Genomic DNA, 12,712 nt, shown 5'->3' with positions numbered 1-12,712 from the left:
AATAAAATGGGGTTTCTGTTGGTAGCTTAAAGGAGCTAAAATGAAAGTTTACAAAAGCATGGCAATCAGTGGCTGGATATATGGAAACACATGTAAGCTAGGCATTCTGTCTAAAAACATATCCTAATCTAGGCGTGTGTAGAGCGTACTGTTCTGGAGAGCTCTGTGCCATTCTTTCTCCAGAGGATGCTGAATATCCCAGTCCATGCCGTTATAGGGGAGTCCTTCACCTTGCAAACTGAGGGAAATCAGAACATCCCCTGTTGAACAGAACAGACAGGCCAGCCAGAGTCAGTTTGGAGGAAAGTGTTCTATAGGAATCTTGGAACCTTACCTGTATGACTTAATATGTTAAAACCAGCACAGTGAATTGTATTCTGAAACCTACTGGAAACCAATGCAGTGGCTACAAAATAGATGTAATTTTGGTGAACCAACTATACTCATTAGCATGCAGGCTGCTACATTTTGCATCAGTTGGTTTCCAGGTGGTATTCAAAGGCAGCCCAGGTAGTGTGCATTGCAGTTATACAATCTTGAAGTAATGAAGGCACTGTCAGAGTTTCCTGCTCAGAAAATGGTTGTTAATGGTGCAACCATTAAAGCTGGACAAAAGCACCCCGGGCTGCAGCTTTCACCTGCTGATCTGGAGCCACAATTCAGAAGAACTCCTAAATTATGGATGTACTCCTTTGAGGAGAATGTGACCCTCTTCAGAGTCGGCAAAGAAACCACTTGTCAAGTTCTTGGCTGCTCTACCTCCACAGAAATATTTTTCCAGACATATTTTTACCAAGACTTACTAAAAGAGGATAGGATATGATTACAGAAACATCAGCAAATATATTGTGTTTCCTCTTTGGAATTCAGTTTATCTCCCAGGTTCCTTAGCGGGAGACTTTCTTAGTCTCTTGTTCATGGCTTCTGATGAGCTGTCTCTTAACCAATAATGGAGGAACTTTCAGCTGATTACAGAGTGAATCCCGCTTCAGCTCTAAATGTATCATTAGACTACCAACTACTACATGGGTGCTGAGCAAATAGCCACTATTTACTAGTATTCAACTTCAGTTTGTTTTATCCTATCCAGATCTTTACAGCATCTAGTCACAGAGTAAGGGTCTCCACAGCGTCTCCTATTTGGCTCTGAGTGGACAGCTGTCATCAGCATATTGGTAACTCACCTTGAACCAACAGATTACCTACCCCAGCACCTTCATGTAGATGCTAAATAATGTGGAGGAGAGGACCAAGCCCTGCATATCTCATATTAAATGGGTATTCATCCCATATCATTATTAATTAGTTCTACTTGTTCAGGAAAAAAACAGAACCACTGTTCTGTAAAACATTTCCTCCTTCCTAGCCCTTTCAAGAGCTCTGGAAAGATACTGTAGTCAGTAGCATTGAAAGCAACTGAGAGGACAGGATGAAAATAGCTGCCCTTGCACTGTCCAAGTCCATACAGAAGTCATTCACAAAAACAACCAAAGCTTGTTTCTATTCCACAGCTCAGTTTGAATTCTGACTGAAAGGGATCCAGACAACTAGCTTCATCCAGGATCTTTTACAATTGAAGCCCCGCCGCTTTTTCCAAAATCTTCACCAAAATGGGAAGATTGGAGTCTGAGCTGAAGTCTAATATTGGTGTTTTGTTGCTCTTATTGCTACAGTATAGGATTTGGGGGGTGGAATCACATGGCACATTAGTGTATACACATACTTACATTCATGCAAATAATTCAAGTAAGTGATGTGCACACATTTACTGTAGTGGAGGAGATTGGTTTCAGTTGAATTACAAAGTGAGGCTGATGGACATTACATAGGTTATTGTCTGTGTTTGTAGCTTTTTTTCCTTTTTACTCCTTATTTCTGAGATGTTTTTAAATTCAGTGTCTATTTCCTTTGGGGCAAATAGAGCAATTTAGGGACAGTAACATGGCTGGCTTCAGAGAATACAGCTTGATGCTTTAATTACAAGAATTAATTATAATATCTGGTAGTACCTTTTTTATTGGAATATTTCCTACACGGTCTTCAATTTTGGTCAAGTAAACTAATTTTTTTAATTAGTGCAAAGTGGAACTAAAAGAAGAATATAGCAAGCATGATTAACATCAAGTAGCTAATTCTAGAGAGCAAATTAAAGATATTTTGGTTGAAAATTAAACTTTGATTATTCTTCAGGAAAAATTCCAGATTCCAGCTGTTTACCAAACAGCAGTAAGAACTCATTCTCCTGTTGCTTGTGATGAAGAATCATATGATGTTAAGGAAATGCAGTACAGCATACAAGAAGAACAATTCACGTTGCCCATAATTACAAGGCAAGAGGTACGGGATAATTAAATTTAGTTACATTTCTAGTGGAAGTCCGTCTTAAGCAATATTGATGGACGTTGTTAGTTATGAACTTCAAATGTTTGAAAACAACAAAATATGTATTAACTCTATGTACATTGTAAGTTGTCTTTTATTTTCTTCCTACAGAAGAAAAATGAGTATTGTAAATCTAATCCTAAATCAGAGTACAATGAGAGTTCTGATAAGTTTCCTGTGGGAACAGCAGCAAATCCATCTGAAGTAAAAAGCAGAAAAACAGATTCTCAACATATTTGTTCAGAGGTAGAAGGTAAGTTAACTTTGTAGCTGTATTTTTAATAATACTTCTTACTTTTGAATGTTTATCAGTCTGATCTATCTATCTATCTATCTATCTATCTATCTATCTATCTATCTATCTATCTATCTAAAAATGGCAATGTGCCTTTACAAGCTGAAACATCAATTTCTAAAATATCTAAGTGTGCACATTAGTTGGAAAATGCATTTATTATTATCTTTATTATTATTGCTGTATTTGTGAACAGTCGCTAAACAAGGTAGCTGCTAAATGAGAAGTGGCTGTACGCTTAATTGTGAAGAGGCAGTTGGAAAGCATTTGTGCAGTGGGAAATGGCAAACAGCATTAAAATTAACATTGTGGAAATTCAGATATAACATGCAAAAAGAGAGCCAGTTTGGTGTAGTAGTTAAGGTGCTGGCCTAGAACCCAGGAGACTGAGTTCTAGGCCTTCCTTAGGCATGAAAGCCGGCTGGGTGACCTTGGGTCACTCTCTCTCAGCCCAACTCACCTCAGAGGGTTGTTGTGAGGAAAACAGGAGGCAGGAGTATTAGGTATATTTGAGAGAGAGCGAGATTAAAAAAAAAAGGCAGGATAGTTTGTGTGTATAATAAAAGAAAAAAAACCTGTATTTATATAATTGTAGGGTATCTTGCCTGTGATAGAGAAGATGGAATATTCGGGATTACTACAGTCAGTGATGGCAGAAATGTAAGTTCAGGATGCAAGTCCTAAAAATCTTTGTTACAATATGCAAGTTTTTATTCTTGCATAAATAATCTTCTTTTCAATGCCTATTAGGGTTTTGGTTTTGGTTTTGAAAAAAAATTCTCAACTATTTTAAGTGCAAGTTCAATACAAATTCTTGCTATTGTGTCAAATTAATAGTTTGTGTCTCATTCTATGACCTAGGATTGTAGACTTTGCAATGTAAATCTTGTTCTCCTTACAACATGTCTCCTACAGATAACTATGCTTATCTGACAGTCATATGTGCTTTAGATAGGACATTTGCACACAGAAGGGAAAAGGGAGAAATTGGTACATCTTGATTGCTTTTCTAATTTAAAAAAATGCCCCCAAAGGGACATAAACTTTTAAAAGTTATAACCATAATAGAAATATTTTTAAAAAAATGAGATTCAGAACTAGGAAAATTAAGCTATTTGTTTAGCTTTCTCTGATAGTTGTCTATTTATTTAACAAGCCACAAAAGTATCTTGTAGTCTTACTGTGGAGACTACTTGTTGTCTCAAGCCTTGGGAAGATATAAATCTCACTAGGATTGCTGAGAAAAGCCAACCCTCTTAAGCATTTGGAGTAGGAATTCCATAAGGGAGTCTACAGTGAAAAGTCCTTGGAAGTAGTAATTAATACATGTAATCAATAAGCAACTAATACCTCAAAACCAATAAGCACCCAATATTTTTATGATATTATGTTGTAGTTTGGCAGCACCAGCTGAAACTTTTGCAACATCTCCAAAAGTAGCTCTGTATGAAGCGTATTATAAAACTGAGTAAGAATCACCAAAAAGGGACGCGGTGGCGCTGCGGGTTAAACCGCTGAGCTGTCGATCGGAAGGTCGGCGGTTCGAAACCGCGCAGCGGGGTGAGCTCCCGTTGCTCGTCCCAGCTTCTGCACACCAAGCAGTTCGAAAACATGCAAATGTGAGTAGATTAATTGGTACCGCTTCGGCGGGAAGGTAACGGCGTTCCGTGAGTCATGCTGGCCACATGACCTGGAAGTGTCTATGACAACGCCGGCTCCAAGGCTTTGAAACGGAGATGAGCACCGCCCCCTAGAGTCGGACACGACTGGACTTTACGTCAAGGGAAACCTTTACCTTTTTAAGAATCACCAAGGTATCATGCAGCATGCTGTAGTCTCATCAGAACAAGTTCACAGCTTATTTCTCAGTCATGGGCAATAAAAAACTGGTATATCTCCTAAGCATAAGGAAGATCTCAATTGGCTTCTTTAAGGGTAGTGTGATGCCTTCATACTATTTATCTTGTCTGTATCACTATCATGTAAAAGTTGTTCAATAGGTTTACTGTGTGACTGGTTTAATAGCACATAACTATTAATAGCACTATATCTTTGTCTTGGTGGCTTCAGAGGTTTAGCTTTGGTTGTTCTCTTGCTCCTTTATTTACTGGTGGATGGAATCTCTTTATAAACGCAAGTATTCAAAGAATCGTAATTGTTTCTGGTAATGATGAATTTAGGCCAAAGAATTTGAGCATTGATAAAGCCTTGAAACATTAATACAAGACTTCTGTATAAGGATGTGGATTTTTCTCTTTTGTATTGGTGTTCAGGAAATAATCTGAGAATGTATCAGTTAATTGTTAGTGAAAACAATGAACATTTTAAAAACATAAAGTAACCTTTTTTCCTTTTTGTGTATTTTTGCTTTTTTATAAAAGAATGCCACAAATGAAACCAACTCTGAGCTAAAACTTGATTCACTCTACTTTAAATGTATTGAAAATAATGCTGCTTCTGAGATCTGGAATACAGAACAACAAATCAAATTTCCCAATCAGTGTCAAATGGCTAGTGAAAGTCATATTTCTTTGGCTGACATTTATCTGTCCCCCAGTATTTACAAAGGATCTGAACATGATCAATATACAGCAAAAGGTTAGTAAAATGTTAGGACTTTCAAAAGTTTTGGCACACATCCACATAGCCAGGCCAATTAGAGTAGCTAGATCTTTTTTATTTTTGCTTTGATTCTTAATCTGAGAAACTGCTTGTAAGTGGTTGCTGCTCTTTTTGTGGTATGTGTAATTTAAATAGCAAATGATCTTAGGTGATACATTTCATTTAGTGCAGATATGTTTGTTAATAGATAATGAACAAAAAATACCTTTGAACAAAGATTTAATCCTTTGATGTTATATTTTAGCCAAAGTAACAATTTAGTCATATCAAGTCGTGTTAGCTTTGCTTTCCCAATTTCTCTTGCTTTTCTCCAGTAGATAATAGGAACTTTGCTTATGCTAATTGTAATGTTCTTATACATGTGAGATCAGTTCTTTAACATGAAAGAAATCTTCAGGGCAACACACAATTCATCTTTCAGCAGACCAGCCACGTAATGTTGTATACCAAAATGAAGAGGGTAGATGGGTGACAGATCTTGCATATTACACTTCATTTGATAAAGAACAAAAATTCAATATTTCAAACATAAGTGGAGACTTCATAACCGGAGGTAAGTCTGATTATACTTTTATTTCTTTTAAAATTTCCCACTAATAAATTTGTAATTCTAAAATAGCATCCATTTGCTAGCTCAGAATAGAAGTCATTCATTTCTCAATATTAAGGATTATTATTAGAAGTAGTAGTAATCAAAAAGTTATATATATGTGAAGCTTGGTAACTTTTCTTTGAATTAATTTAAAAAAGGTTTTATTATTGGAAACAATGTACTGATTTGCTGTATATAGTATATTTAGCAGATAATGTAATACAGATGTCAGTTAAGGTATAGTGAAGCAAAAAAATGCATTCAGTATAATTAAACTTTTAAAGCAAGAGGTAGAGAAGAGGTAATCACAAAATTACAAAGCTAAACCTTAATAATATGACTTGGAGTATTTGTTTGCTTTTAAAATTAAAGAATGAATTTTAGAATAACTTCTTCAAAAGAGAAAACTGGTTGATACATGCTGAGGCTAGTTTGCTTCAGATTTTCAAAATGCACACTGGATTTGTTTGTTATGACGGCAGTGATACAGAACGGGGATTCAAATGGCTTAAACATTTGGGTGTTACTCAGTAGACTTACTCTAGTAGACATGAGAGGAAAAACACCTGTTCTTTACACAAAGGAATTTTTTTAGTACCCAAAATAGTTAATTTTTTTGTATATTACATCATTATATATATGAAGTTATTTTTATAAGGATTTTATTAGATTTAAGACAAAGATAAAAACTACAAAAAAGCAAAAACCTACAAAAAGAAAAAAGAGAAAATTGAAAAAGTGTGTGTCGGATTCCTCCGATCAAAGAGTTCACAGAACCCCTTATCGGAGCATCTTCCATCGCTTCCTTATCAATGGAGTAGACTCTCTGTTGCTGGATGGGAGTGGGTGTTGAGTTGGAGTGTGAATTGTATTATGGCTACAGATTTATGATGGTTCATATCAAGGCCAGTCAGTAGATACACCAGCAACACCACCTGGATGAGAAGGGGGGTGACATACTTTCGTGGGAAAGGAAGGCAATCAAGGGAATGTAGTTTTAAATGTATGTTTTAGTGGGCATTCTCCATTCGCAGCTTTACCTCTGTCCTAGCCATTTCGCTTCATTAAACAGTTAAAGGATCCTGGTCTCCTGACTGTCATTGTGTGAATGCGCGAATGAACTAGTGCTGACAGTGTGAAAACACGAGAATTTTTTTTTTTTTTTTTACAATTACAAGAAGAGGTGACTTCTGACTTTCAACAGCAAGGATATACAACAAATTTTCCATAATCAATCCCTTATTCTATATTAAACCAAAATCACATTATTTCTATAAATCATTCCATTGGCACATTATAAAAATCACTAAACACATTTGCTCCATCCCCTTACATTAAAAGAAAAAGAAATATATATAGATATGTAGATAGATAGATACACACACACACACATACTGTATACACACACACACATACACACATACATACTTCCTAATCAACTTCCCCCCCAAAGATAACATTTATTTATTTCCTTCCTACTACTATTCTATACATTGATGTTGTGAGTACTGATGATGAGCAGGAGGGGGCCCCTATCCAGGGGGGAAAACACACGCATAGTTTAGAGAGTTTGAGCTGTCATTCAAAGAAACCCAGAACAGGCCCGCCTTGACTTTTGAGGTTTATCTGTCTGGGTTTCCCCACGCTTCTTCAGTTTGGTAGGATTTTCTGTCTACAATAGCAGTAATAAAACACTAGAGACTTCTTTCTCGTCTCGGCGTGGTTCTTGCTTAGTCAGGACAATTTCTGTCTACTATAATAAAAATTAAACTAAAATATATAAATTGTCTGCCATTATAATTAATAATACAGTTATAATAACCTTAATCATATTAAGCCTAAAATCAAGAATTTATTATTGTACCTTACTAATCTTAATCCAAATAATTAAAGATGAATGAAGTCAAACAAGCCCTAGAAGGAATCCAAATAAATATTCTTAAACCCTTATCCTACTTCAAAATAAACCAGAGCATTTAGATACCCCCCACAATACACACAACTTTTTTCATAAAGAAATCAGACAGCCCAACTGCTCCTCTTAAAAATTCCGACTTCTCAACAGAAAGCCTCCCATACATAATAACCCCTTCTTTTCTATAATATTCCATCAGAAAATCAATTTCACTTATGGCTTGCAACTCGATCTGTCCCTTTAATTTCTTCAACTTGACTATCCAATCTTCATCTAGCATTTCAACAGAAGCCCCGATCTTGCTATTAGGAGAAACATTTCTATCACTGTTAAGCTTTTCAATTTCTTCCACAATATTCCCAACCAGATGACACACTTTAAATTTCATGTTTTCTACAATGTCCTGAATGCCTTGCATAAAAACTTGATGGGAATCAAAAAATCATTTAAAGTCTGGATGAAAATCCGAGAAAGTCTGATTGAAATCCTCCATGTCTCACGCAGTAAAATATGGCGCCCCCTAGGTACTTAAGCAGCAAAAGTGGGAGATAATAGAAAACTTCCGAATCGTGTTTACACAAGTGAAAGTATGATAATAGGCAGTTCCTCAGGGAAAGTAGCAACAGAAAGCTGAAAGTTCAAAACTGCAGATTCAATGTGTAGGAAAGTGCTAAAATCTTCAAGTTTAGTACAAAAATAATAACAGGGAGACAATTACATACTCTCAACCTTCCTTAATATTTGGATGGAAAGCAAAATCCAAAACTTAAAAAGAATTTTTTTTTGAAGAAATTAATCACAAAAATAATAAGCACCAAAAGAATGTGTTTCTCCTTGCTGTAGAAAGCCTCTCTTAGGGTACACATACTTAAAAATAAATTGGGTGATTTAGAAATGGGGTGGCCAGTCTTAGTGTCCTTTTAAGGCTACAGCATGGCTTGGAAATGATGATGCCCCAGCCTCCTGGCTGCTCTTACAAGTCAATCGCAAATGCTATTTGCGATTTTCTGTCTGCAAGCAGCCTTCCTGAGGACAGATGGGGTGATTCCAGATGTTTTCCTTTCTCTGGAAAAACACTCCTGGGCTTAGGAAAAACCTGCCTGAGCCCCAAAAATTGCCTCATTGTCAGTTCTGCTTGCGGAGCCTGTGAGCACAGCTATTCAGACCGCCATGTTCCCACCGGAAGTCACATTATGTATATGAAGTTATAAGAAATTGGCAACTAATGTGTAGAGTGGGCTCTTGGGGCTTCTCTTATACTTTGCTTTTAACTTTTTGTTGTATATAATTTTTTTTCTCTTATTCCTCCTTCATTCTCCCCAAAAAGCTGAAGCAATTGCTATGATTGCCCAAGATCAGGAAGCATTTGAAAGGGACCACAGATTTATTCAGGTATGTGACATTAAATTAACATTAAATAAATCCAGAACATCTGTATTAAAAAGCTAATGATGATTCTTAGTATTTTTGTGTTTCCTATAATTTTAGGAAGAGAAAATGGATCTGCAAAGTATTTCTCGATTAGAGGATATATCTTGGAAATCAGTTAATAACCATAATACACAAAAAGATTCCCAAAATGACTTTCATAGAGATGCAAGTTATTTACGACTTTCTCTGGGAGAATTCTTTGGTCAGAGATCCGAGGCTCTTGGTTGTCTTGGTGGAAGTGGTGATGTGAAACGGGTACATGGCTGCTTTTATTTCCAGAGATACATTGTGTTTTTGCATTGTTTTCAGTTTCTTAAAATTAGTGTAGTTTGTTGGCAGATTACCAAAAATAAGAGAGAAAGAAGATTCATTTGAAGGGCTACAGGTAAGACAGTATACATAATGCATATAGAAAATTTGGCTTCTGAAAACCTAATTAAAAGATCTGTGATAGTTCTGTGCCTGCAAACTACTGCAGAGAAGATTGGGCATTGATCTATAGAAACTATTGTTGTTTACACAGGATGTAAACATTCATTTGGAATGCTTCCTTCAGTTGACTCTTAGCAGACAAACTTTCAAGAGACATTTGATATGGCTAGATTTAGTCACTATATTTCCCAGATACTATTTAATTTATCAACAAATTTATTACTTGTTGTGTCTTCTTGTAGCCCTCTTTTGGTTATCATATCACTTCTCCAAAGAAGAGACAGCCTGTACCTTTGTTGAGGCAATCTGATGTATCTACAACAAACACTGGTGAACAGGATTTGGAAGTTTCTGGTAGTTGTCAAGGTAATCTTTCCTTTAAATCTAATAATATTTACTGTATGTTTGGATGTACTGATTGTATTTCACTTCTGAATGGCTGTTTATTTTCCAGCATTGGATATCTCCTTTCACCCACCCTGGAGGCAGGGCTTAGATTTCTTTTAATGTTACTTACTGTGTGGGGAAGAGAATAGCATCTTTCCCCAGTTCTGGTCCTGTCTTCCTTTAGGGAACAGGGACATTCAGTAGTTCTGGCAGTTGTCCAGATACCCATACCAATTAGAATAGCTAGCCCATTCTTAATTTTGCTTTATTTTACTTTTATTATTTTATTTTTAATAGACAATAGGCTCCCATGGCCAGCAAGCACATGGACAATAACTTAAAGTCCATAGACACAGAATATTTCTCTGATGGCTGAAGTCAACCACTTATACTAGGTCCCAGTGGTATAGGATTGTGTCCCCTTAGCACTCTGCTTCATTCCCTTCAGGGAAACATGATTAGTGCTATGGCTGCTGATTTATTGGCCATGAGCTGTGTGCTGTTCATGGTGTGCAGTGGGCTCATCAGTGCTCCTCTGGGGAGCTGGATGGCTCAGGCTCTGGAATGAACAGAAACCAGCAGTGCCAGCCACTCATCCCCCCTCCTGATCCTTCAGAAAAGGAACAGTTCATGGATACTTCAGTGGCCTCATCAGGTACTATCTTTTCCCAAAAGCACTGTTTCATCCACTGTTGCATCTGAAACTCCTAGATATGGTTATGGGATTTCCAACCAAGTCCCAGAATCTCCAGAACAAACCTGCTCCATCAGCCATCCACACCAAGAGGCTGTGAGAACTGGTTCACATAGTGATCAAAAGGTTTGCAATTGTTTCCAAAACATTTTGCAAATGCAGACTGCCCCTCCTCAGAGGAGGCAGTCATCCTCTCCCTTGCATCAAAACTGCATTACAAAGAAAATGAGTCCTAGCTGCTTTGAGTTGCCTATGTGTAGACTTTCACTGGAAAGTCAGTGTATTTGCCAGAGACCTTGAGTTGTCACTAACCCTTTTCCTAATGAATCTTACTAATCTCACTTTAGAGAAACTAGTTTCTTGGACTGATCATTTTCAGTCCTGATTAGAGAAGTCAGACTTTTTCATTGTGCTATAAATTTGATTCCAAGAACTCAGATTCCTGCTAAACCCCAGTACTCTGTGTCTGCACAAGAGTTGATTTGTCTGAAAGATTTCACTGATGACAATTTACAGAAGGGTTTTTTAAGACATTCTGCATTTCCAGCCTCAGCCCCAATGCAGAACATCCTAGAGCTGGGGCAGTGATTGCAAAGCAAACTGTACCAACTTCAACCCCATCCCAGGAGGAATATCTTCCACCAGCCATCAACTTCTTCCACTTCCAAATGGATGAGAGATTAACAGAATTTGCCCATCTATAGACCTACAGAACATAAGACACAGGGATTCTAATGACAATCTCTCAGGTTTATACCATATTCAACAGGTTTCCATGAGATTATTCCATGACTTCTCCCATATCACAAAAGTGATAGTGACTATTGTCACCTCAAATCCTGGGCAATACATTTGTACCCCTAGTAGGTTGATCTGTTGATCCACTCCTCACTGAACATAAATCAACAATCGGGCTCCCCTTTGTCTGTTGTAGGAAAATAGTACATTGGATTTACCATGAAGACTTATATTTTACAGCGGACACAAGGCATCCAGTCCCTTCGGGGCCCCATCAATCACAGCCAGTGATGCAAAGTTTCTCACATAACTCCCTTATTCATACTTTTCTCAAGGCCTTGGAGTTCTTTTTTATGTTTGTCATTCCAAAAATTGGGGAAGGGGCTATCCTTTCTCTCAGGAATTAGTATTAAAAGAAATCTATGTCCATGGTGAATGGGGAGAGATACCCTCTATTTTTTCTATGGTGTAGAAAATGGACCTTCACAGTAAGTCTACTGACCATTTATTATCAAGTAATTTGCTAGATATTTGCTTCATCTCTTTTGGGTGAAGTTTTTGTGTTGGGTGAAGTTAGATGTTTAAAATCTGGCCTCTGTGAAAGTCTGAAGGAAGATAATTTATTCCAGTAAGCTGGCATGAAGACAAAAAACAAGTTTCATGTTAATGTGTAAGAAAAATGAGATTTCAAGACAATTGCATGTTTGATGCATTTGTAAATTGATTTTTGTGAAATATTTAAATGCTTCAAAGAGATTTAGCATTTGGCTAAGGAAGCAGTTCTTTACTTAGGTTCTGATTCTATCTCAATTTCAATAATTAGCAATCATCTGGGTGAGACAGAAAAGAAGGAGGGTCCATCTTCCCTTTGAAGTCTGAGTGCTGAAATATATGATTCTTGCAAGCTGTTGATAAGATTAACTATAAAACGTTGTTCAAACTGTACATAGTTTTCCTTTCAGCCATCATAAATTTATAGCATATTTTGGAATGGAAATTGGCAAGTTTACTCATGACAGTCCTTTTATTTTCAAACTTGAGCCTATAACTTGTCCATTTAATTGTCAGTTCAGTGTGTAGTTAGAGAGTTTTACTTAGTAAGTCTATATTTCCTGTAATGAAACATCTATGTATGAATTAAGCTTAATACTAATCCTGGTCTTCACACTACTGTTTTCTTAAATTGTCTGTTGCTCACACAAAGCATAGATATATTTAAGTACA

General features: G+C 36.8%; 1 protein-coding gene across 1 annotated transcript in view; it reads left to right on the top strand.

Annotated features, from left to right (window-relative positions):
• CEP192 (centrosomal protein 192) overlaps window positions 1-12,712 on the top strand; it is a 75,901-nt gene that overhangs the window by 7,113 nt on the left and 56,076 nt on the right. The window contains exons 8-15 of the mRNA XM_063299954.1: window positions 2,191-2,337; window positions 2,494-2,635; window positions 3,273-3,337; window positions 5,059-5,275; window positions 5,721-5,852; window positions 9,134-9,198; window positions 9,295-9,492; window positions 9,912-10,035. Coding sequence (XP_063156024.1) covers window positions 2,191-2,337; window positions 2,494-2,635; window positions 3,273-3,337; window positions 5,059-5,275; window positions 5,721-5,852; window positions 9,134-9,198; window positions 9,295-9,492; window positions 9,912-10,035 — 1,090 coding nt within the window. The remainder of the gene's footprint in view (window positions 1-2,190; window positions 2,338-2,493; window positions 2,636-3,272; window positions 3,338-5,058; window positions 5,276-5,720; window positions 5,853-9,133; window positions 9,199-9,294; window positions 9,493-9,911; window positions 10,036-12,712) is intronic.

Source organism: Candoia aspera, chromosome 3 (genome assembly GCF_035149785.1).
Source record: "Candoia aspera isolate rCanAsp1 chromosome 3, rCanAsp1.hap2, whole genome shotgun sequence".
Classification (NCBI taxonomy): domain Eukaryota; kingdom Metazoa; phylum Chordata; class Lepidosauria; order Squamata; family Boidae; genus Candoia; species Candoia aspera.
Note: the sequence above shows the minus strand (reverse complement) of the source record. Positions and strands in the feature narration are given on the sequence as shown.